The 23,369-nt window shown below is 40.9% G+C and overlaps 1 protein-coding gene across 9 annotated transcripts in view; it reads right to left on the reverse strand.

The window, feature by feature from the left end:
• Positions 1-23,369, reverse strand: part of BTRC (beta-transducin repeat containing E3 ubiquitin protein ligase) — a 125,986-nt gene that overhangs the window by 23,142 nt on the left and 79,475 nt on the right. For all 9 annotated transcript variants that reach the window (XM_042019187.1, XM_042019182.1, XM_042019186.1 and 6 more), the window contains 2 exons: positions 5,843-6,074; positions 1,076-1,262 (listed from right to left, as the gene is read on the reverse strand). In XM_042019187.1, the coding sequence (XP_041875121.1) occupies positions 1,076-1,262; positions 5,843-6,074 (419 nt within the window). The remainder of the gene's footprint in view (positions 1-1,075; positions 1,263-5,842; positions 6,075-23,369) is intronic.

Below are 23,369 nucleotides of genomic sequence, written 5' to 3' on the forward strand. Positions count from 1 at the left end.
AGAAAAACCTGTCTCTGCCTATGGGAAACAAAAGGGACTAAATGACCTCTCAAGCTCCTCTTAGGACTTACTGTGACCTCAAAAATAGGGAGAAAAAATGGAAGTCCTAGAGAGAATAAGGCACTAAAAGAAATGTAGAAGTTACCACTGCCATGCTTGTGTTTATTTTACACTCTTTAGAAACATTGCACTATTGGAAGCAGATCAAAACAGTATTTATTTTTAAAGAATGTCTCATAATCCTGATTTACTTGCCTTTACTTACTAAGACAAACAGTATAACAAAATTAACCATAAACCAGGAGTCTTTGTTTGCAACTCTGTATCTTCTTCTTTTTAATAGCAACCAAAATGCCTAAGCTGTCACTTTTATCTTGTTTATGAAATATTCATACCCAGTTTCCCTTCTGCCAACATCCTAGGGACACCCTTGGAAAAAAAAATTATGTATTAAAGGGTGTACCCCTGAGAGGGAAAGTTCTAATGAAATGTTAGCAGAGCAGATTCAAACTTGAGTGAGACCTACATTTGTAGTAAGGCTATTCCAGATGATTATTAACTAATCTATCTGCATTTCTAAAGTCCCCTATTCTCCGTGGTACCTACCCTCAGCTTCCAGTTTGAAAATTAAACAGATATCTAACAGTGAAAATCTGCTGAGGAAAACAAACAGACCTATCAGGAAAGAACTAATTCATAGCACATGCTGCCCCACTGCCACTCCTGAAAAAGCTCTTCTGCTCTGAACTGCTGACCGGTTTAGGGTTCCCCTGAGGCACACACAGCTTCTTAATTTGAACTGAATGACAGCTGGGTGTAAAAATCTCAGTTTGTATATCTCACTTCTCACAGTGGGGTAAGAGCATGATCAGATGAGGAAGGTGAGGAAAAAATCCCCCACATTGCCAAATGATACCCTAACTCCCCAAACCCTGATTTTTGATGTAAGCAACTGTCATTTGGAACAAACATAATGTTTCAATGTAGTGAATAACCCTCTTCAAATATGGTTTGAAACACACAACCCCTACTGTCCTGAATGGGGGCGAAACAGGTGAAGATTCAGTTTCCTTACCATCCTCTCCTCTCTGACAAACCCCTCCACAGGGAGTCTGTCCTGACCATTCTCTCAATGAGCTTCTTCCACAGCATCCCATCTGACGTCACTCGGTACCACTCCTTGCACACCAGCTCAGCAGCACACAAAGATTTGGCATCCAGGTATGACAGAATGTTCTCAGCAATGTGATCCAATCCCCGAGCTGGGGGAGAACAACAACAACAACAACAACAGAAGAAGATTATTTGCTGGACAGACAAAGAGTTTTAAACAACTCCCCCTACTAGTACAAAGATACACTCTCCCAACTCCTCTTCTGCATGCGCAGCTGGACCAAATGCACAGAAGAGCATTTGAGGCTAAGTTCAGGAGTGAGCAGTGTTCTCCAACTTCCTCTGGATATAGCACAACAAGTCATTAAAAATAATAAAGAATCCAAGAAGTCATTCCAATCTATTTCAATGGGTTTTAGCACTAGGGGGATATTCTATGGATGGCGTTTCCAACTCAGCAACGTGGCCCCCAAAATCTCTCTATATTAGGACCATTTCTCATTTCACTGCTACAGCTGTTCTCATGTTGCAACAGCTCAAAAGCTGTTTTTGCTAAAGCAGTAGCTTTTAAATGTAATGAAGAAAAAAAATATATATTCCCAATGTGTGCCCTGAAGGGTAGTGGTACCTTTAGACAGGGGGAGGGAAGGATATGCAGATGCACAGGGATGTCAAGAGGAAAGGAGAAGCTATGTAAAGAGAAAGTGAAGCAGGTTTGCTAGTTTCATTTATTTTAGTGGGTGAAGGAAAAATATGAACCAAAATAATATCATTTCCTGGTATGAATACCAGGACCGGCTTTACTTCAACATGGCTGGAGTGAAATGTAAAGCAATTGCCTGGTTAGCACCAAACAGCTCAATGTAATGTCTACGTAGCTGGGGGCAGGGAAGGTTATGCTATGTTCCTTAACTGGATGGATGTAGTCAGTAAAAATGTGCCCTTACCAACTCAAATTTAATCACCAGCAAGGCTTCAGGAAAACAAGATGCCTTTAAAATGAGAAGTTGTGCAAATACAGGCTCTCTTGAAGGCTGTTTAATTCACGAGTGAGACACACCACCAAGAGATTATCTCACTTCACAGGTTAAATTTCAGATGCTTTGTGAAAGTTTAGACCACATCATCCCTCAGGCATAACGTTCAGTCCAACCAAAAAGGAAGCATGGCAGATTGGTATTACATGCATCTGCCCTCTGGTTCACAACTGGGACAAAGTTAAATACATGTTTTCTTGCTTTTAAAACAGCAGCCTCAAATACCAGGCCCAGCTTGTGAGAGGGAAAGAAAAGGCAGTAAGTAAGTGCATTTTTACAGTCACACATCTGTACTTCTGCAAACTCAAACTGGATGCAACCAGCTGACTTGGATTGGAGTTCATGACACACAAATGGCCCAGCCTTTTTCTTCCTTAATGAAAAGATTTCAAAATTATCTCCCACTGCATGAAAATGAGACAATTCAGCATGCCTCCTCCTGCTGCTTTCAAATTTGCTCAACTTAGAATACACTTTGGGTAAGATATTCTGCTCAGCATTTTATGCTTCAATCTTTATGTTGAAAAAGCATGTGAATGATACCGGGCACAACCAGAGAGTGGAGAAAGAGGTCTGACATTTCTTATCTTTATAGATGTAAAATTAGATGTCAGCCTGCAAAATAAAAGCGTCATCAACCTTTATTATGTATTTAATCTGAAAAGACATGTACAACCACTATTTAAAAAAAAAGAAAGTGTTTGTAAATTTAGATTGACTCCACAGCAAACTGCAGAAAGAGGGAGACAATGTTTTAGTGAATGTGAACTGGAATTTGCAGGAACTCCACAACTGGCAGGGTAGTGAGGGACATCCTGTTGCCCTGTTCCTGCAGCTTTGGGTGGAAATGGCGGATTTCCCAGTCTGTGTTGCTTCCAGTGGGCTCACAGACTTCTGCAGAGCCACCAGACACTTACAAATGCCTGCCTGCATAGCATCCTTACAGGTGCTTTAAGTCAGCAGCGTCACAGGAGGAATTCATTTTTTATATGGGGAACAACTGGTGGCTTTAGGAAGCAGGGCTACACTGCACCACCTGGGCACAGTACACTTCACCCATGTGCCCTTCCTGTTTCATCAGGAGTTGCACTTCAGATCTTAGCTGCAGGGTGCTGTAACTACTGTCATGTCCTTAAATCATCTTTCTTCATTGATAGTAGACCCTTTGCAGAGAAGGAATACTAATGTTCTGGCCTCTCCTCCTCACATTTATGATAAGTGGATGGGCAGAGCTATTTTGGCCTGGTTGCAAACTCAATTTTATTATTTTGTTTCTTAGGAACAGCACAACTCACTGAGGCATGTATCTAACAAAGCACTGCTTCCTTAAAAAGGGAAAACTCTGCTTACAGAAGTTTTTGCCACATGGATGTGAAACACAATTAGCTCTTCAGCCCTACAAACCAACAAGAATGTTTCAGTTCTTTCACACGCGAAATCCTTATCAAAATTACTTTCCTCATAAAAAATGTTAAACAGCTTGAAAATGCTAAGCAGAAGCCGTATTTTTCAGAAACTCAACAAACTCTGTTAAGTACACAGTTAGGCTGTATTTTTCAAACAACCTTAATTCTGTTCAAAGCACTGGGAAAATAATCTGAGCCAACTTTACTCTATGTTAGTAAAACATGCCCATGATCTAAAACTACCTTTAATTCTGGTCATTCTTTGGGACCATACTAGGAGGACAGAGATAAGATACCTCATGATTTTGAAGTAGCTTTATTGTTTTATTCACTCAAGGGGGAGAGCAGGAGAGAATGAAGTAGTAAAAATGAAACCAGGGTACTGAACACTTGAGAATTTCAGAAAGCTAAAAAATATTTACAGAGTTTAGGGGTTTTTTTTCATTATATGACTTTATTTAGAATTTTAGGTTCGTCACTCTTTCCTAGGCAGTTTCTTAACTTTTTCCCTTCCCATTCCCCTCATTAGAACCTGCTTATACTCAGGACATCCTGCACAGACTGTGGAGTCTGCGCCAATGTAATTCCTTGCCATTAATTTTCTCCCTTAGAGCTATATCCAGTAGGACATTTGCACTTTGCAAACATGTAAATTGATGTACATACATTATTTATACACACATTTCCCCCAACTATTAAAATACATATTAGCTGCTTGATTCCTATTTATTCTGCATTCTGATAGAGTAAAATCAGCTGCTACCTGGGCAACTGTGAATAGACCAGTAACAAATATGGTTTGGCTAGGAAATTTGGAATGTCTCTAGAAGTATTTATAGCATCTGCCCAAAATTCTCAGAAAAAGCCCTGTAGAAAGAAATTAACCAAGTGCAGTGAGATGTGTTGGCTTGCTTTCATGGGGTTCTGTGGAGAAAGACCTGGAAAAAATGTGTATGTAACTACATGTATACTTCCTCTTTAAAAGTGGGGAAAGCAATGCAGTTTCCAAACACTCCCTATTTTTCTGAAACAGAGCAGCTCCACAAGTTATAATGCTGCTCTAAGTACATGAGATTATTGCCATTGGACTACTAAAAACTAACATAAAGCAGGTACTTAGCATAACTAAGATTTTTTTTTAATGCTACAACAGCCATTTGATTACTGGGCACAATGAGCTTAAAATCCAATGAGTCTACCTATTTAACTTCATAGCAAACCTCCTGCAGTGCCTTTATGCTTTACACACTTCACAGTTAAACATACTTTTTTCCATCTTTTAAGGCCAGAACTTATATTTCATGTTGAGAACTCCCTTCTGAAGAATGATCAAATGACTGGACTGATCAAATTGCCAAGGGTTCAGCAGTTCTCTGAAGGTATTCACAGAATAAGCTTTTGGCAAGAAGCACCTCTCTTCAACTAGATGTTTAGAGACAACACCTGTACCATTTCTTGCTCAGGTCCCTCTCAAACTAAGAACCTATGGCATGGGAATGCTAATCTATTAACTATCTATCTATGTATCTGTCTACAGAGGTATGATCTAATGGTCTGAAAAAATATGGCCAAAGAGCCAGGAATTTCTGTTTGGTTCTGAAACTCTATTGCTGTATATACCTGATCTCCCACCACCTTAGTTTTCCCATCTATAAGACAGGGACAATAAAAAACTGTATGTACACTACTTTATGTGTGCATTCTGTGAGATCTGCCCAATGCCACATCTGAGAACAGCTGGGATAATATTTTCAATGGAAAGCACTACAAAGGTGTAAAAAACAGAACACTTCCATCTTTTGCTCTTATGCCCTCCATTTTCTATTAGTGATAAACAGATAATCAAAGCAATGGCTGCAGGAAGTTATTTCAGTAGAAAAGAGAGACAAATACCTAAATAAGAAAAGGGAAAACCTCAGCTGAGCAACCAGAAAGAGTAGTAGTTTTAATTTAAAAAATTTTCGTTATTCATGCATTGTTGTGGGCATTAAGAGTACAACTACTTGCCCTGTGGCTTGGGATAACTACTCTTACAATACACAGATTAGCTATCATTTACTCCTAGACAAACCATGACGGTGTTAGATCATGCCTTGAGACACAGCAGGAATACAAATTAAAATACAAATTAAAATATTACATTTCATATTGGTATAGAACTTTTCATTCAAAAGCTATTATCTGTTTTGCAAACTGACCCTACAAGAGACCTCTCCAGCAGGGCAGGGTGAGATGGAATAGTTTTTTGAAAGACAGGGAGCAAGCTCCCTCTGCCTGCAGAAATACCTGGCAGTGCAGTGATGAAGTCCCGCTGTAACATGGGTTTGAGGTAGGAGTTTATGTGTCCGTGCTGGTAGTGACACATCTGGGAGATGAGGTGCTCCACAAACTCCACCTGGTCGGACTCGGACCACTGTTCAAAGTACTTGACGCAAAGCTCCTTCTCCTTCTCATAGCTTGCAGACAGTTTTCTTTGCTTGGGCACAATCATACTGGAAGTGCCATTGGCAAGTTTTGTCTGTAAACAGGAAGGAGAGGAACAACCCAAATGACACATACAAGAAGAAACACAAGCAGTTGTACAATTTCTTTTAGGAGGCAGACAATAGAAGGCAAAAAGCACTCTGACACATGAAAGCTGTCTGGGACCACATATCCTGGCTGGTGCTGCCAGCCTGAGTGCAGCCACGGTGAGCCGACGCCCCTGCAGGACAACCCACTGGCTCGTGCCAGAGCTGCACACAAAGGGCTCTGGTCAGATGGAAAACCTTCAGTAGCAGTTTAACATAAACACAACTTTATTTAACATGTAGACAGTAAAATGCATTTGGATTCCTAACGTACATATACCAGTTCAATGTACCAACAGCAATGCACCTGTACTCCGTTGGTTTTTTTCCTAAAGAATGGATTGCTGCTAAAATTCATAGGGAATGCGTGAAATGGATGAAAAAGATTGAATTATACCTTGAGAGCAAAGCGAGCTAAAATACACCCTGACATTTGGCAAATGCTTCTTTCACAGAATAAAATATTTTCAACTTTCTGAGCACTGTTAATATCTTGTCAGAAGGAGTCAGCTCAAAGAAGAGTCTCAGGGACAAAACAGAACACTGACATTTCAATTTACTACTTGATAGTAAGATATAAATTCTGTTTTCTAAATGATTTAACTGGAAGAAAAGTGCACATTTTGCATTTCAAGGGTATTCTTTGTCCAAGTAAGATTAACTGTTTGCTGGGAAATTATTTTTTCTTATATTGGTCAAATAGTTCCTATTTCATGCTGAAAACATGTGATTTTCTCTTTCACTGCAACAGTTTAGCACCAGACAGCATTATAATAACAGTCAATATTATTACATCATTTTTACTGACAAAATAAATTTAGAGGTTCTTTGTTAATTATCAAATAATTAAAAATAAATCGCAGATATAAGAACACATAAAACACTGATGTAGGGATGCCGTATTTCTGTTCTATGATGATAATTCCAAGCATCAACCTCGCCAGGGGACCTTATTAATTTTAAGGTAAAAAAATGAGCCCCTACATCTCTCAGCAAAGATATCTAGTGAACTAAAAGAAATGCAAGGATTAACTGATTTTACAGGAAAAAGGAAAAACAACAAAAAAGCCTCTTTTCAGCAAGTGCCAAAACAGCAGGCTACCTTAGAGACCACAAAATTTAGTTACCAGTAGTAGATTTGGAATGAAGAAGTTTCTCATTTCTTGGGAGTAAATAACTCCTGAATTTCAATACCTCCCAATCCCAACAGCAATCCTGACTTTGGAACACCAAAAACCCCGTAATTTGAAAATACTCAACTGATCACCATATACATTTCATTTTCTTAGAGATAATGCACCTAAATACTCTTTTTAACATTTCTAGCAAAGCTGGATCTTCCTTTGGTAGAAAAAGACAGTAAATAGCTGTCATTTTTAACAAGCAGCTTTTTCTATTTCTAGATTATAGTTTGACTTAAGTTTCTTTGAGAGCACCATCAGTGCTCCATTCTGCAGATCAATGTTTTCAACTTTACTCCTGCTCCTCCATGTGAATGTGTGGCTGTGGCTGTGTGTGGCAGTGTGTTGCTGCAGTTAAACTGCCTGCAAAACAGGCATCCCAGTAAAAATGCTGGATTAAGACAGTGGGGAGATGTGTAACCTACAAGCTTGATCTCATTTAATTTCTCATTTTGTTTGCTGTGCATCTTACAAAACAGGCTGTCTCTACAAAGCATTTTTTAAAAACCTATACATCTGTCTTTTAATTTGAGAGACTGTGAAGTCTGCCTAATACACTGAGCCTGAGAGGAGTATACAGCTGATGTGCAAAGGCCACAAAGGTGCAGCTCCTTTCACAGGGTGGCACCATGTTCTAGCCTTTCCTTGCCTTCTGAACACCCTTCATCCAGCAGTCTTCAGCTCCCCAATTACTTCTAAAACATTGGTTTGTGGTATCAAACAGAAGTTGCAACATCTGCAAATACAAGTGATGGCTTATGTGTGTACAAATAGATGGTTCAGATGGGACAAAACAATTTATTCTGCTTGAACACAGCCTTTTGGATAGGAATAATGAGCAAAATAAAGAGTCCATTGACCAGCCTTTTTAACAGCTCTGGAAGTGAAACTCCAGATTTATAAAATGGTTCTGCTAAGAAAAGCATGCTACAATGTTTATGCCCTCATTAGTGAACATGGGAACACCATATTTTTTTAGCTTCATACTTCAGCTGCATTCTTACAACGTCATCTTGAGACCTGGCTTGCACCCTTGCCTGTTCTGATTTCCCACCAAAAGAAGTGAGCATAAGCCCAGAGGTGTGCCCAGTAGATCCAATGGTTTGTGCAAACAGGGGGACAAGAGGACAGGACATGCCATGAACACACCAGTTCTGCACAGTAGAGACAGGTAAACTGTCAGGGCTCCCAAATCACTCAAACTACAGTTTAGAACAAAAATTCCAGAATTTGAAGATTCCTGAAAATCCACTGGCAGTTCAGGGAAAAAGGCCTATTAGGAAAAAAAAAACATCGACAAAACATCATCAAGCATCTGTATTATTAAATTGCCTACAGCCTCTTCCCTCTCTTGATACACTAACCAGGCCTCACCTGAAAAAGAAAAACCTGTTCCACATGCGATCCATACTGCTAGGGTAAATATCCATCCAAATGCACTGTGAACAATCCAATTTTTTATAAGCTTCACTTCCAAAAGTGGCAAAGAAGAATAAGCTCTGGTAGTTTATCATTTGGGAGGAAATTTGGGCATAACAGAGCAAACTGCTAAGCTGGAACAGCTGAAGCTTTACCGACTCCCTTTTCACAAAGCCCTGTACGTGAGGGCTGAGAGGTGCCCCAGCTGGCTCTGGGCACCATGACTCATCCGCAGGAATGGCAGAGGTGTCCTCCGACGATGCTGAGCCTGATCTCCTAAGCTGTGCCAGGAAACCCAGGGGATTGAGTGCCTCAGGTTGGTACTAGCTCAGGCATCTACGTACCATGCTCCACTGCAGCCCGTAATTACAAGACCATTTCTCCAAATGGCTACATTTAACACAAAGCACATTTGTACGCCCAGTGAAGTAGAAGAGGACTAATATATGAAAATACTTTAATCTAAATAATGGCTTGCTTGTAGGAAGGTGCAATATTTCAATACAGATAAATAAAGACTGGATAAATCTACTGCTTTGCATACAAAACAAAATAGCTATGGTCTATCACAGCTGTAATCCATGTATGACAAACAAGGTTACTTTTGGTTTTGTTCAGGACAGGGGACCAAGGAGCCTCCTAAAGCACAGAAAAAAACCAGAACCAAGCAACTCCTCTGACTGTAGTACAGCAATAGTGTTTACCCATCAATATGAGTGGTCACAACTTTTACATTTTTTTTTTCAATTACATCCTCTAGTCATTGCAGAGGACTTTGTTCAGGCACCTTTCACAGAGTAGATGAATTCAAGTTTTGAGTTCCTCAATGCAAGAAGACATCTCTTAAAGTCAAAGATAAACTATCTCCTAGAATATTAAGAATGGCTTAAATGATCCCAGCAAGGTTTGGGACCTTCTCAACCTTCAAGACATCTGCATGCTGAAGCTCTGAAAGCTTCAGCATGCAGATGTCTAAGCTTCTGAGAGCTTAGACCACCACTGCAAATTTCAATTTCTCCCCAGATAAAAGGAAAGGTCTTCTCTTCCACATTCCAGTACCAACAGGCCATACTGGGCTTCTTCCCTCCTTCCTGGACTCATTGGGACCACAGGCTCTGACACAGACAAATGTCCTTTACTGCTTCTCTGCAACTGCAGCATTTCACCTCCAATTGCTTGCACTGCCCATTGTGGTTAAGTCACTGATCTAGACAGAGCCACCTTAACAGGAATTTTGGATGGGTCTTAGTGAAGGGGCGGAAAAAAGAGGACATAATGTTTAATTATAAGAAATGATTGAAATAGGCACAGACATACCCCGGGTGCCTCTGCACTGCAGCAAGCTCTAAACTTGTTATCGTTAATGGTTTAAATTTCACTGTGCTAATCATTTCAGGACACAAGCCTTTCTTGATAATCTAATGAATTATTCCAACATCCTTCAGCAAAAAAAATCCTCCATGACAGCACTAATTACAAGACGTTTTCCCAGTGCTTATGTAAAATATGACAGAGCAGCAGCTTAGGGAATTGCAGAAAACTGCTTCTAATTTCCACTGAGAAACTGACAAACACCTCTCTTTCATCTCTCCCAGCTCTCAAGTAAGATTTAACTTTCTCATTTAGTTAATTACCGAGTGAGGATCATCATTTTCCCGGATCGGAGCGGCACAGAGCCTTTATCGTGTTAACTTGTGAACTTGATCGATGGCTGCTGCTAAAACTTAATAACTTCACCCCCTGGCAAATTGTAAGATAAATATAATAGAAGAAACTCTGACAGTAAAAACCTGCCAGAAATGAGCGCTGTGTTTATGTTTCTTTGCAGGCAGCAAAAAAACAACCGACAGCTTATTACTGGGTGCGTGTTACTTATATTTAAAAGACTCCAGGCAGTTAACTTTCTGCGTACTGTTCAAACTTTACTCACAAGATAAAAGACACTGGGGAAAAAAACCCAAGCAATGGAATGACAAAGGAAGGAACCACGGAGGTGTATGTCCAGGGGCTGAGGAAGGCAGGGAAAGACAGGAACTTCATGATGAAAGCAAAGTCATGCTTGCCTCTATATCTTGAATATTCTTCAAGATTGACCACATCAGAAATGCCCACAGCTGTGAATCCAAACACGAAACTACTTTCACCAGCAGCAAAAGCTCGGGAATTTTGGATCAAGTAAGAAGCATGTGGGAAAAGCAGAGGGATTAAAAAGTACCAGCATGGCCACAAGATTATTTGGTTTGATGCCTGCAAAGGTGCTCTTAGCCAGAGAACCTCAGCCCAGCTGGCTTTCCCAACGTTACTTGTGTGGCCATTGAATTGCTTGCTACTGCCCATGATGAAGTAGCACTCAATGCCATGACAATGCAACCACAGCAATGTAACAAAAGTGGTGAAATGGAGCTGAGGTATGCCAGCCCTCCATGCTAAAGGCAGAGATAGTTATTTGAGAATCCAGTTTAAAGGGTGTTGTTTGCAGGGCCTAAAGGCAGTTACACAATAATTTAGATGATATAGGTTCAATTTCTATGGCTGGCTTCTTTTTTAGGCTTGTAATTACCAAATGCTGCAGAACTGATTCCCAGACTGCCAAGGCTAAGCAAAGGGGAAAGAAGTTCCTTTGTAGCTCTTCACTGGCAGCTTCCTATAAAAGAACTCCTTTGCTTTGAGAATTGGGGGATGTGAGGGGGTTGTCTCACCATAAAAAACACGATCTCATGAGCCATAGCACCTGAGAGACATGAGTAGGGCAGCCAGCTCCTCATTTTTCTCCTTTGCAGGATGAACCTGCTTTTCCAGTGTTTGAGTTGACAGCAAGGCTACAATGCTAGGTCATTAAACAACTCACTCCATTTACTTTTATTTTAAAAGCTCAGTTTAGAATCTACCCACTTCTGCCCGCCTCCATCTCGCATAACAGCCTCTGTGAGGTTAACCATGGGTTTAGCTCATATATGGACTTACTCACTCAGTACTGAATTACTTTCCACGCTGCAAAGCTCACTGAAACATTCTGAAAAATGAACATAACCCAGAAGTAGATGATCATCAATCACATCTGAGAGTCAAAAAGAAAGCACCATGAAAGAAACCACAGCATCTCTACTGTTTATTTTCAAGAGAAAATTCAAAACACACATACTGAAATTAACAGCACCCAAGGAACTAGCAATTTTGCCTCTCTGGAGCTTTAGGCTGCTTGTCCACATCTGGTTTCTAATCACACTGCAGAAAAGCTTTGATAAGAAAGGATATATCTAGATGAAAGATCACTGGAATTATGCTGGACATAGCAGCCCAACCTGCTGCACTTTCTGAAATCCTGCGAGGGCAATAGTTTTCAGAGGTACTATCTAAGTACCTATGATGTGGTGTCAGCCTGGAGGGCACCTGGCTAAGGATATTACCTCAGACACAGAAGAAAGGGAAAAGGCTGAGTGTGTTCAGGGCCAGGAAAAGCTGCAGACACCAGAGAAGTAACATGCAGAGTCTCTCTAGGGACCGGGGAGACAGGACTGAGCCATGGGCACTTGCACATAGGCAATACAAAGAGCAGCAATAATACCTTGCTGGACAAGATGCTCCCCTCCCACACTGCTACACAGTAAACAGCAACAGGGAGAGGAGATTAAAAAACTATTCTTTTAAGCTAATACTTAATGTTTCAGACAGGCTAATAAAGTTTAATTGTCTGGAATCTCATAGCTCTTACTGTAAACTTTCCTTCGATATAGGTCTCCCACCTAGATTTTAAGTGTTGACAAAAACCTCCAAAATAAAATTTCTCTGATGCCAGCAATGGATGTGAATTGGGAGTCCCTCTCCTCCTCATCATCTCCACGATGTCTTTGCAAATAACAAGCACTGATGAGAAATCTGCTTGCATCAGCACAGCACTGGCATATGTTATTTTCCCAAACTATGATCCCTGACCAAATGCATATCTAGACATATGGGGGGGGAGGGCAGGCACCATCCCTCTTAAAGAGCTAGATTTCAGAGCACACCTTTTACTAACTGTAGAGCAGTAACACACAAATTTCAAAGCAGACACTCCATTAACAACAAATCTCTTTCAGTGGAAACCACCAAAGGAAATGCTTTCTTCCTTGGCATGGCTACCAGAACCAGAGTTGAACTGCTGGGACCATTACATGTTATTACTGTTAACGGAGGGAAGGAATATGCACATTATGACTTGGAGAACCAGTCTACTAAAGTCATCAGGTAATGGCCAGCAGCAGCAAAGTGCTCATTTATGTCAGGGAGAGGCACAAGTAAACAATGCTCTAAACAGCAGTTTCATAGTTTTCTGGAACAGTTGCTTCTGTTTTTAAAACATTCAAGGATGATCTACTGCGTGAGTGAAGTTACTGTTTATGGGTGTTACTATTGATTTCCTTCCTGCTTCGAATGCTCCCCTAACTCAGAGAGAAAGGAAGCCAGGAACAGGTAGGTGGACTCAAGTGATTCAAAACATGGCTGAAGTAACAGTGAAGACTGATACCACTGTGAACAACACAAAAATAGAGGGACAGAATGATCATAAAAATCTGTTATCTGCTTTCCATAACACTATTGAGATTTTCAAATCACCTGGTTCTGCCTATGTAAAGCTTTTAGCACCGAGAAACATGAGCCCTCCAAGGTGGCTTACTCAGTAGTATTTTCCATGAGTTTTTTCCTTTGAGATGCATTTTGCTACCAACAACAAAGAGGGCACACGCACACCAAACTGTTTGGCCAGGGCAACATTAGAGATTCAGAACTGGAAGTCAGGCATATACATGCTGGGTATCATATAACATTTCCCAGCTACAGGAGTACTACATATTTCCAGGCATACTGGAGAGATGTAACAAACAAAAACCCAGCAGCACTCTGGAGAAGCACAAGATTCATGTATGTGCTCTGCTCCCATTGCAAATGTACTCCTTGGATCTGCTGGAGGAGTTGGCTACACGAGCACTCCCTAACCTATTTCAGTCAAAATAAGCTTGTTAGCAGAGACCTGCTATTTAAACTGTCTACACTAAAACACCTCATCTTAACTGAGAGCAGGTTTGCAGTTTTGCTGACAGATCCTGGAGGGCAGCAACCTGCAGCAGCCAGGCAAAGGCTGCGTGGTATTCTTTCCTACCAGTGCAGCCAGATCTAGAAAAGGAATCTCAGCAGCTCACACTGGCTGATACCAATACTACTGCTGTTAGCAGTCACCACAGAGGCAGCTGTAAGAGGACAAATGCATTAAATATTCTTGTACAGTGCTAAGTGAAAGCTGGTCAGTGGGCTGCAGCCAAAATCTTGAGGTTTTGCCTTGTAGCATCCTAAAACCCCTACAAGATCATCCAATAACCCCACACTCACTAATGAGCATTGTCTCCTCGAGATGAGCTGTTCTGCTAAACTTTCAGTCAAATGTTACCTTCCTGGCAAACTGGGGTGATTTCCATGGAGGATCCCTAGGATTGCTAAGGAAGATGAATGTATTTGGCCTGGAGAAGACTGGGGGCTATCCACCAGCCTTCCACTACCTAAAAGGAGGTTACAGAGGAAAGAGAGACAGAATCTTTTCAGAAGTGCATAATGACAGGAGAGGGGCAACAGCAGCAGGCTGTAGCAAGCAAAGCTCTGGACATTAAAAGGAAGACTTTAAAAATTTGAGTGGACAAGGTTCCAAGCAAAATGAACTGGTTGTGAAGTAATCCTCCTCTGAACAGGCAGTTGAACTGGAGACCTCCAGAGGTCCATCCTACCTTAAAATTTTCTTTGACTTTATATTTTAAGATGGGTACCTGGCAAGAGATTCATGACCTGAGGAACAGATTCCAAAAATACAAGCTTAAGGACAATGAATTCTGTATCTTCAGGGATTGCATTAAGTTGGGTTAGGCCAATTGCTGCTATGTAAAAGCACATGACAGAAGAAAGGCAGAAACCAGTACCCTCTGCTACAGCAGCTGACCAGCTCTAACAGCACTTCAAGAAGGCATATTCAGCTCCACAGCTGTGCAGACTTTGTCCCTATCAGCTGACACTCAAATTGCACAACTCAGAAGCCCAAGTCACAGACTGTTACAGTAGGGATTTCTCCTTGGCTCAGTGTTTAGCTGCCAATAATCTTTCAGAAAAATACCTCAAACTAAAGGAGGAAAGGAGCTTTCCATTATTCTTCTCCCTATAGCAGACTCAATCAAAGCGGATGCATTTGAACGTAGCATAAAAGGAATATAAATCCCCCAGTAAATTGTGGCAAAACAGAACTGCTAACCTCACTTGGTCCTTCAACATACTGTATTTTCCACATAACGTTCCTTCAAAATCATGATTCTGCTGTTACTTTTAGTGAGTTTGTTAATAAACAATGAAAATAGCATCAGTTCACCTACATTTCCCCCTTTCTACAAATAAAAACCAAGTTTCCTTTTCTTCTTTTCATCCCATTTCTAAGAGTTACTTTCTTGTCATATCAAGAATGTTATCAGTGTGAAGCATATGATGTGAGAAATTTCTTCCATCTTCACACACTGATGCATCCCATTGTAAATGTATCTAACAACCACCACTGCTTTCTATAACTTCTACTATAATAATTGGATAAACATCTAAGAACCTATTACACGCTGAGTAAAGTAGCTTCTACTTCCAACAGTTTAAAATGTATCCTCTTTTAAGTATCATTAGGTCTTCTGTGGTGACAGTTTTTCTCCTTTGTGAAAGGAAAGGACTATTAGACTGTAGCACTCACTATTTGCTAAACACCTCTGTGGTATCTCTCACTTGTTTTCTGTATTTTCAGGTAGCTCACAATAGCCTGCATTGAATCTAATAATAGAACACTCACAAACACACTATTTGCATCTTCTCATCTAGGAAGAGCAATTTGGGCTTATGCCTGGAAAAACCATATGCAACCTACTGCCATAAAACAAAATTAAAACGTCAAAAGAAGTCAACGCTTCCTACCACAGCCCAAACTCTGAGATGCACCATTGACAGCCTGCTCCTCGATAGAGGGGTTAGAGCTCCCTCTAGCACTCTCCAAATAGAAGAGCCATAGATGCTAAACTGTGACTATCTAATCTCACTCAAAGCAGTCTTGGGTACTGTTGTTTGTAATTTTTACTTGATTTACTTTTTTTGTCACATGCATAATTAAGAACACATCCACTAATTTATCTGAAATTCAAGAGAAACAAGTGTCATTATAAATTCCCTCTATAACCGATTAAAAATACTCAGACTGCTGTAATTAACTGATCTCTACTTTAAAATGTAATTTAGGACAAGCTGAAGGATTATCATGTCAGCTGTGTGTACAATGTGAAGTGTAGCAAGAAACTAAATGAAAAAGTTGTTGAAAATTTTTAATTTTCATGGCATAAAAAAGTCTTACTACCTCACCCCCCTTTCAGCTGACAAACATCCCAATGCAGCTGACTGCAGTTGTGAATTACGTGCTTCTATTTCACATTAAATATTGAGTAACGCCGCTTAAGTAAAACTAAAAAGGTGCAACACTGCTGAGTTCTGCACAATGCTGAAGACAGAGAAACATCTCATGACAGAAAGAGTGTCAGCCCTTTTCAATCACAGGTTATTACTTATTAATTCTTGATAAACTGAAAGCTGGCAGTACAATGTAAAAATTAGAAAGGAAAATGGGAGCCAAGTCTTTCCACTTTTACTCCTATGTCTCCCACTGTCTTCCTGTGCTGCCATAGGCAAGTCACTCCTCTTCATTTCACAAGTCTATCAGTTAAACAGATGTGTCCCAACACACTTCACACAAAGACAAAGCACTGCTTAATGCTGGGAACCAAGCCTCTGCACCAAAGGTGCTCGTTGAGGGCAATGTCACAAAGTGACACCACATGAGTGTAAACTTCCCCTCAAGCATCAGCAAACAAATCTGTCATGCAAAAACGAAAACAAAACAGACTCGTTAGTAAAGGTGTGGTCTCACTTCACCAGTTAGAAAAAATGCAGCAGTACTAATTGTTTCCACAGCCTTCCAAAGCAGAATAAAAAGTCGCGTGTGTTATGAAAAAATTTCACATTGAATTTTCTCGAACTGAGACACCCAGATACCACCCCAAAATCAATACAGACATGGCAACAACTCACATCCCGAAGGTAAGTGCCCTAGGGAGGACATGCTTTAGGTAAGTTTCTTTACTCATCACAGCCATTCTGACGTGTAACCACTGGGGGACTTCAGAACATCGCCTGGGTTTAGAAGTTTGTGATTTTAATATTTGTATGTGACAGAGATGAGGAAATACAGTAGGATGTGTTAGGCTATCCACAACTACGTTTTTATGCCTCTGACAAGTCCAATAAGAAAGACTAGAAGTAATCAGACCCGAGTAGATGACAGAAGCACCTGACCAAAACTTCCCAACATCGCCTGCCGATGTCCCTCAGTCCCATCTGACAGCTGTCCTTGCCATTTTGGGCCCGAACTCTGTACACAGTCCTGCTGCTGCACCCAGATCCTGACACACAGACCTTCCTTCTGCAGTACAGATGGCATTCAAGGCCGTTCCTTTTATCCCCTTAAGAGGACTTGAAGAAAAGCACTGGCAACAACTTCTCTCTCCCCACACCTCTTGCATGTGGCAGGAGAGGATTACAGTGCGACATCTGACCTGTCCAGCAGCAGCAAAAGGACATCTCAAGTGAAAGTAAGATCTCAGCAGTTGCAGATCCATTAGTTGGGCTGGTGACCTTCAGCTGGGTGTCTCTTGGGCTGACACCACAACCCATCTGTTCTGCCCCCACCCCCACAGAGCTGTGGCTTGGGTCTGAATGAGACAGGTAAAAGGTGGTGCTGACAACACTGCAGGAAGACAGCAGCAGTTCCCCCCCCCATACATGACCAAATACTGAAACTTTTGAGACCTGTGATTCCTTCTGTATATTAGCAGCAATATATCTTCCTTCCTTTTAGGAAAACAGCTTGCAGCTGTTTTTGTGTCTTTGTTACTTCAAGACTACATAACTTGATGTGGTCCTTGGTGCTATCTTAGGAGATAAAGGCAGGCAACAGCTAGGGGAAAATGTTGCCCTTCTCACGCAAAGAACGTGCTGGCTTCATTTCTGGGTGCAGTCTGAGACCTCAAATTATAGGTAGATGTTCTGTAGATGTAAAACCCAGGAGAAGTAGGTACCTGGCAGTGAAGCTCACTTGGGAGTAATGAATTCAATATTGGCTCTGCCATGAGCAGAAGGCTGGACCTTGTGAGGTCTTTTCCAACCTAAGTGACTCTGTGTTACTAACCTCACTATCAAAGTTCACATACACTTGACAGGCTTTTGGATAGTTATAATTGTCAGATGTTGATGTAGTTCATTTATCATAAGCAAAATCTGAAACTCTTTTTAAAAGATGCTGTATAGAGAATTATTTTTAATAAGAGTTTCCAACTCTAGGGCTCACAAAGCCTTTGCTGTTCATTTTTTGCAGCAACCAAAGACCAGGTTCTTCAAGAATACTGCAGATGCACCTGCCCTCTGGCTTTACAAGTTGAGAGCAGGCAGTATTCATCTGTTCAGACATCCAATACTGACTTTCAATTACATCTGTCCAACTATTTAAAAATTTTCAAAAACTGTCAATTTTTCTATGATGCATGTGTTCTCTAGGAACTTCAGCTGATACTCTCCACAAACTATTAAATTCCAAACTTAATTTCACTTATGACCTGAACCAGTTTCAAAACTCAGGTTTTACAATGAATTAACTGCCTGTGAAGTCTAATCATCTGCAACCTTCTAAATCAAGCCTTGAAATACTCCTATTACAACCCACCTCAGAACTATTTGGGGTTACCAACAGATTACCCCAGAATAGGGCTGACAGATCTAAATCAACATGGCAGGAGAAAAACCTGCTTCAGCTCTGTAGTTCACACAATTTTGTGAAATCCAGTGACTTGAAAGAAAACAAATGCACATAATTGGCATTAATTAAGAACATTTTTATTATCTACAATCAAAGACCTATAAGGAAGGTTTACTTGTCAGAGAGGGAGCTTTGTTTGCTGAGAAATTACAAGTCTTAGTTAATTAACTGATTTTTTGTAGTATAGTTGTTAAGTGGTTTACACTTTTATTTTCTTCTAAATGAATGTTAGTCTAAACATGAAAGCAATTGTTTAAAGTGAGAGAAGTGGGGTCAGAAAAAACAATGCTGAAATATTGTAGTAATGTTTTAACTAAATTCTCAGTTTGTCATCACTGTTACAAAGGTTTCATTGTGTGTTGAGAAGCAACAGGAGTTTTTCACACTCTAATGTTATGAAGACAGTTAAATCTGAACCTGTGCACACACATTTAGGATAGACCTATTGTGTTTCACAAATTCAGGGCATCAGGAAAACAAGTTTGCCTGTTGGGCACAGGACCCAAACAGCTTGGTTACACGAGTTGAGCAGGTAAGGACTACTTGCATGTCAAGATTCATTATTATGGTAAAATAAGTAACTGCAGCCACTTTGAATACTATTTTCAGGACTGTGAGAGCAACTACTTTGCTGCTCATTTTTAATTTTCCTCAACAGTAAGGTTCAGCAACGTATACAGTGACTACTGCTGTCTCCCTCCAAGCTGCAGCCTCAACTAAGCCATCGGTTACAAGCAACAAGGGACTGCCTGCCTGCCTTGCTGAAGTTATCTTAGGTATGAGCTTCCACAGGCAGACTAATTCAAATCTATTTTTGTAAATTACAGATTGTGTTAAATATACATGAAGGAAAATATGGAACAGTTGCTTTTACTGCACAACATGAGTTATTTCCCATTACAAGTTCCCTCCGAGAAAACTGTAAATTTTAAAATCTTCCAATTAGTGGCAGTGACTACTGGTGATTCTGTATTCCAGTCAAGCAGTAGTATTTGCTGAGTACTGCACAGGGCAGAAAAATATTCCAGGAAAATCAAGAGACCATGATACCTGACAATAACAAGTTGGAGTATGCAGTGATTTGTCCAAGCTTCCTCTTTCTTTCAGAAGGATGCAGGTTGTATCACTGCATCAGCCAGAAGGATTAAATCTTTACATGTATGTAAGACTGTCAATACCTGAAGTACAGTTCAAGGCAATAATTCGACAACTTTTGCCTAAAAGAGAGTGATCAGAAAAGTAAACATAAATAATTTTTTCCTAGAAAACTAAGTCCTCAACCACAAATGCTTTCTCTTCCATTTCTTAAATCATACCACTCCCAAAGGACCATTCAATTTGTCCTAATAAAAAAGAAGTGGGTATGACAGCTCTCTAAAACTGTATGTGGATAAACATCAAAAATGGAACAAGAACTATTAAAACAAAATGAAGAAACAAAGAACCACTGGTACAATCTCTCCATGAATAAACTAGCTTGGAAACTCAGTAGAGGATTTCCAGTCATTAGAACAACTGGGTTCTGGAAAAATCTTCTGATGGAAACAATGAAAAAAAGACCACAGACCAGACTGTAACTGGTTGTAAGATGGAACTTCCTAAGTTCACTAAGGGGACAAAGTAGTATCTACAAGACAAGAGGCTGGATCCAGTGACCTGCAAGATCCCAGAAGGTGGAATAATGGAATCACTGAGGTTGGAAAATACCTCCCAAATCATCAAGTCTATCTGTTAACATTGCCAGGTCCACCACTAAACTAAGTGCCACATATACAAGCTTTTTAAATATCTCCAGGTCTATGACTCAGCTTCCCTGGGTAGCTTGTTCCAATGCTCCATAAACAACTCAGTGAAAAAAGTTCTCATAATAGCCAATCTAAACCCCCCCTGCACGACTTGAGGCCATTTCCTCTTGTCCTGTCACTTGTTACTTGAAGAGGCTGACCCCACCTCAGTACACTCTCCTTTCAGGCAGTTGTAGAGAGTGATAAGGTCTCCCCCCAGGCTTCTTTTCTCCAGGCTGAACACCCCCAGCTCCCTCAGCCACTCCTCATTTGGCCTGTGCTCCAGACCCTTCACCAGCTCTGTTGCCCTCCTCTGGACTTGCTCCAGCACCTCAATATTATTCTTGCAGTGAGGGGTCCAAAACTGAACACGGGATTTGAGGTGCAGCCCCCACCAGTGCTGAGTACAGGGGGATGATCACAGTCCTGGTCTTGCTGGCCACACTACTGCTGATACAAGCCAAGATGCCACTGGCCTTCTTGGCCACCTGGGCGACTGGTGGCTCATGATCAGCTGCTGTTGACCAGTACCCCCAGGTCCTTTTCCGCTGGGCAGCTTCCCAGCCACTCTGCCCCAGCCAGTAGCACTGTGTGGGGTTGTTGTGACCCAAGTGCAGGATCCAGCACTTCACTTTGCTGAACCTTATACAGTTGGCCTTGGCCCATCGATTCAGCCTGTCCAGATCTCTCTGTAGAGCCTTCCTACCTTCAAGCAAACCAACATTTCCACCCAATTAGTGTTGTCTGCGAATTTACCGAGGGTACACTTGATCCCCTTGTCCATATCGTCAATAAAGATGCTAAACAGAGCTGGCTCCAATACTGAGCCCTGGGGAGCACCACTGGTAACTGGCCACCAGCCGCATTTAACTCCATTCACCGCCACTCTTTGGGCTTTGCCACTTTCTCCAGGAGAATGCTGTGGGACATGATGTCAAAGGCTTCACTAAAGTCTAAGCAGACACACCCACAGCCTTTCCCTCATCACAGATCAGGCTGGACAAGCAGGACTTGCCTCTCATAAGCCCATGCTAACTGGGCCTGATCACCTGTTTGTCCCATATGTGCCCTGTGATGATCTGTTCCATGACCTTCACCAGCACCAAGGTCAGACTGATGTGCCTGTAGTTCCCTGGATCCTCCTTCCAGCCCTTCTTGAATAACAAAGCAGGTAACGTCTTGCTCTGCAGGAGGACATTCATCACTTCATAGCTCAGAGCATACCTGAGAAGGCACAGATGCAAACTTGCTGATTGTTAACTAAGCAAAGTGACTTTCAATGAGTACAGAACATTGATGGGACTGTGGACTCCAATTTGTTAATACACAAAGATGGGGCTTCATTCCTCTCTCGTGGATGACTGAAAGAGCTGCCAATTTTCAGTCTGGCATGTGCCCAGTGAGCTTAAGCCTATCTGACATTTATGAAATGTACAGCCTACACCTTTCCACCATGTGCTGAACTGCTAAGTTGCACACAACACACAGGAACACTACTTATTCTGGTGAGGTTTTATCCATCGATCTTGCCTCCAGGAAACTCCCAAGTAACTTCACATTGCCCTGAGGCCATATTCACTGTGCTTCTCACTGGTTTCACAGGACATCCCTCATGATCTCTGATGCATTTACAATAAATGTATTACATGGGAACAGAGATATCTCTTTTCATACCTTCACTGCACCCAGGTAAACTCTCACAGATCTGGGACAAACCTTTAAGTTCTTCATTCATGTGATGTTTGGATGTCAGATGAAGATCCAGATGTGAGTAATGTAAGTGACTTTAGTGTCCCTGCTATGGAGGCACTTTTGCTGGAGGAGTTCCCTTCAAGTCACTTACCGGGAAGATCAGGCCAAGATCTGCTGGGCAGCAACATGTTGTAACTATGAACTCCATTTTCTCCAGGGCCAATTGTCTATTGTTTCAGCAATTGGAAGAAAAGGTACATGGTTGATTTCAATATTGTTGCTGTCTTGTGCCTTTAACTGACCGGTTATATGGGTATAGACTGCAGTGTCTATCCAAAAACTCCTGGGATTCCAAAGAGCACAAACTCAGACAGGTGCCAGCTGGATCCCAGTACAGCTCCAAATCAACTCTTACAACCAACAGGATCAAAACCTATCCTGCCAGTTGACAGTGATTTACTTTGAGAGAAGGGAGATGGAGGCAAGTGTCTGACCTCCACACAGCCTATTTATGTTGAGTAACTTGAGGTTCCACATAAGACGGAAAGTTCTTTAGTGCAGTATCAGGAAACTCTGAAAGAAAATGTGTCTCCACCTGAGGATAGGATTTGAAGCCTGTTGATCTGGTTTTTCATAGTAGAAGGGATTCTACTTGTCAGTACTTGATCCAAAGAAGTTACTATGGTAAAAAATTACCAGAAATAAAGGAAGTTACATATTTGGAAGTAAACCAAGGGCAAGACATCAGGTTGTCCAATGATAAATACTTTTTCTATTATGCATTATTGTAGGATACAAGACTGCAGACTAAACAGTATCTTGTATCAGCTGCTCCATTTCCCAGCTGATAACTTATCCATGCAATGTATAAATTCACATTTCTCTGACCCCACCTTCATGGGAACTACAAGATGTATTTCAGGAACCAGTACTTTAAAATATGCATTAATTTCGTTAGTACAGCTAAGGTTTTATGTCTTTAAAGAGAAATTACATTCTGAAACAGTTTATAAGTAACTGTTCAGCTAATAAAGAAACCTTAATAGGTAAACTTACAAAATTATTTGTCTTAAAATAAATGTTATCCTTGTGTTTTAAAATTATTAACAAAAGAAGTTTAATGTACTTACACTTTTTAGAGCAGATACCATGTTTCATTACCCAAGAAACAAAATTACTATGTATCACATGTTGACTCATACTGCATATATGACAGTTAAAATTAAGTGAAAATTTTGAATCTCAAATTTTAAAGTGTTT

Source organism: Corvus kubaryi, unplaced genomic scaffold (assembly GCF_017639235.1).
Source record: "Corvus kubaryi isolate FWS band 111438036 unplaced genomic scaffold, C.kubaryi_AGA036_p1.0 138, whole genome shotgun sequence".
NCBI lineage: Eukaryota > Metazoa > Chordata > Aves > Passeriformes > Corvidae > Corvus > Corvus kubaryi.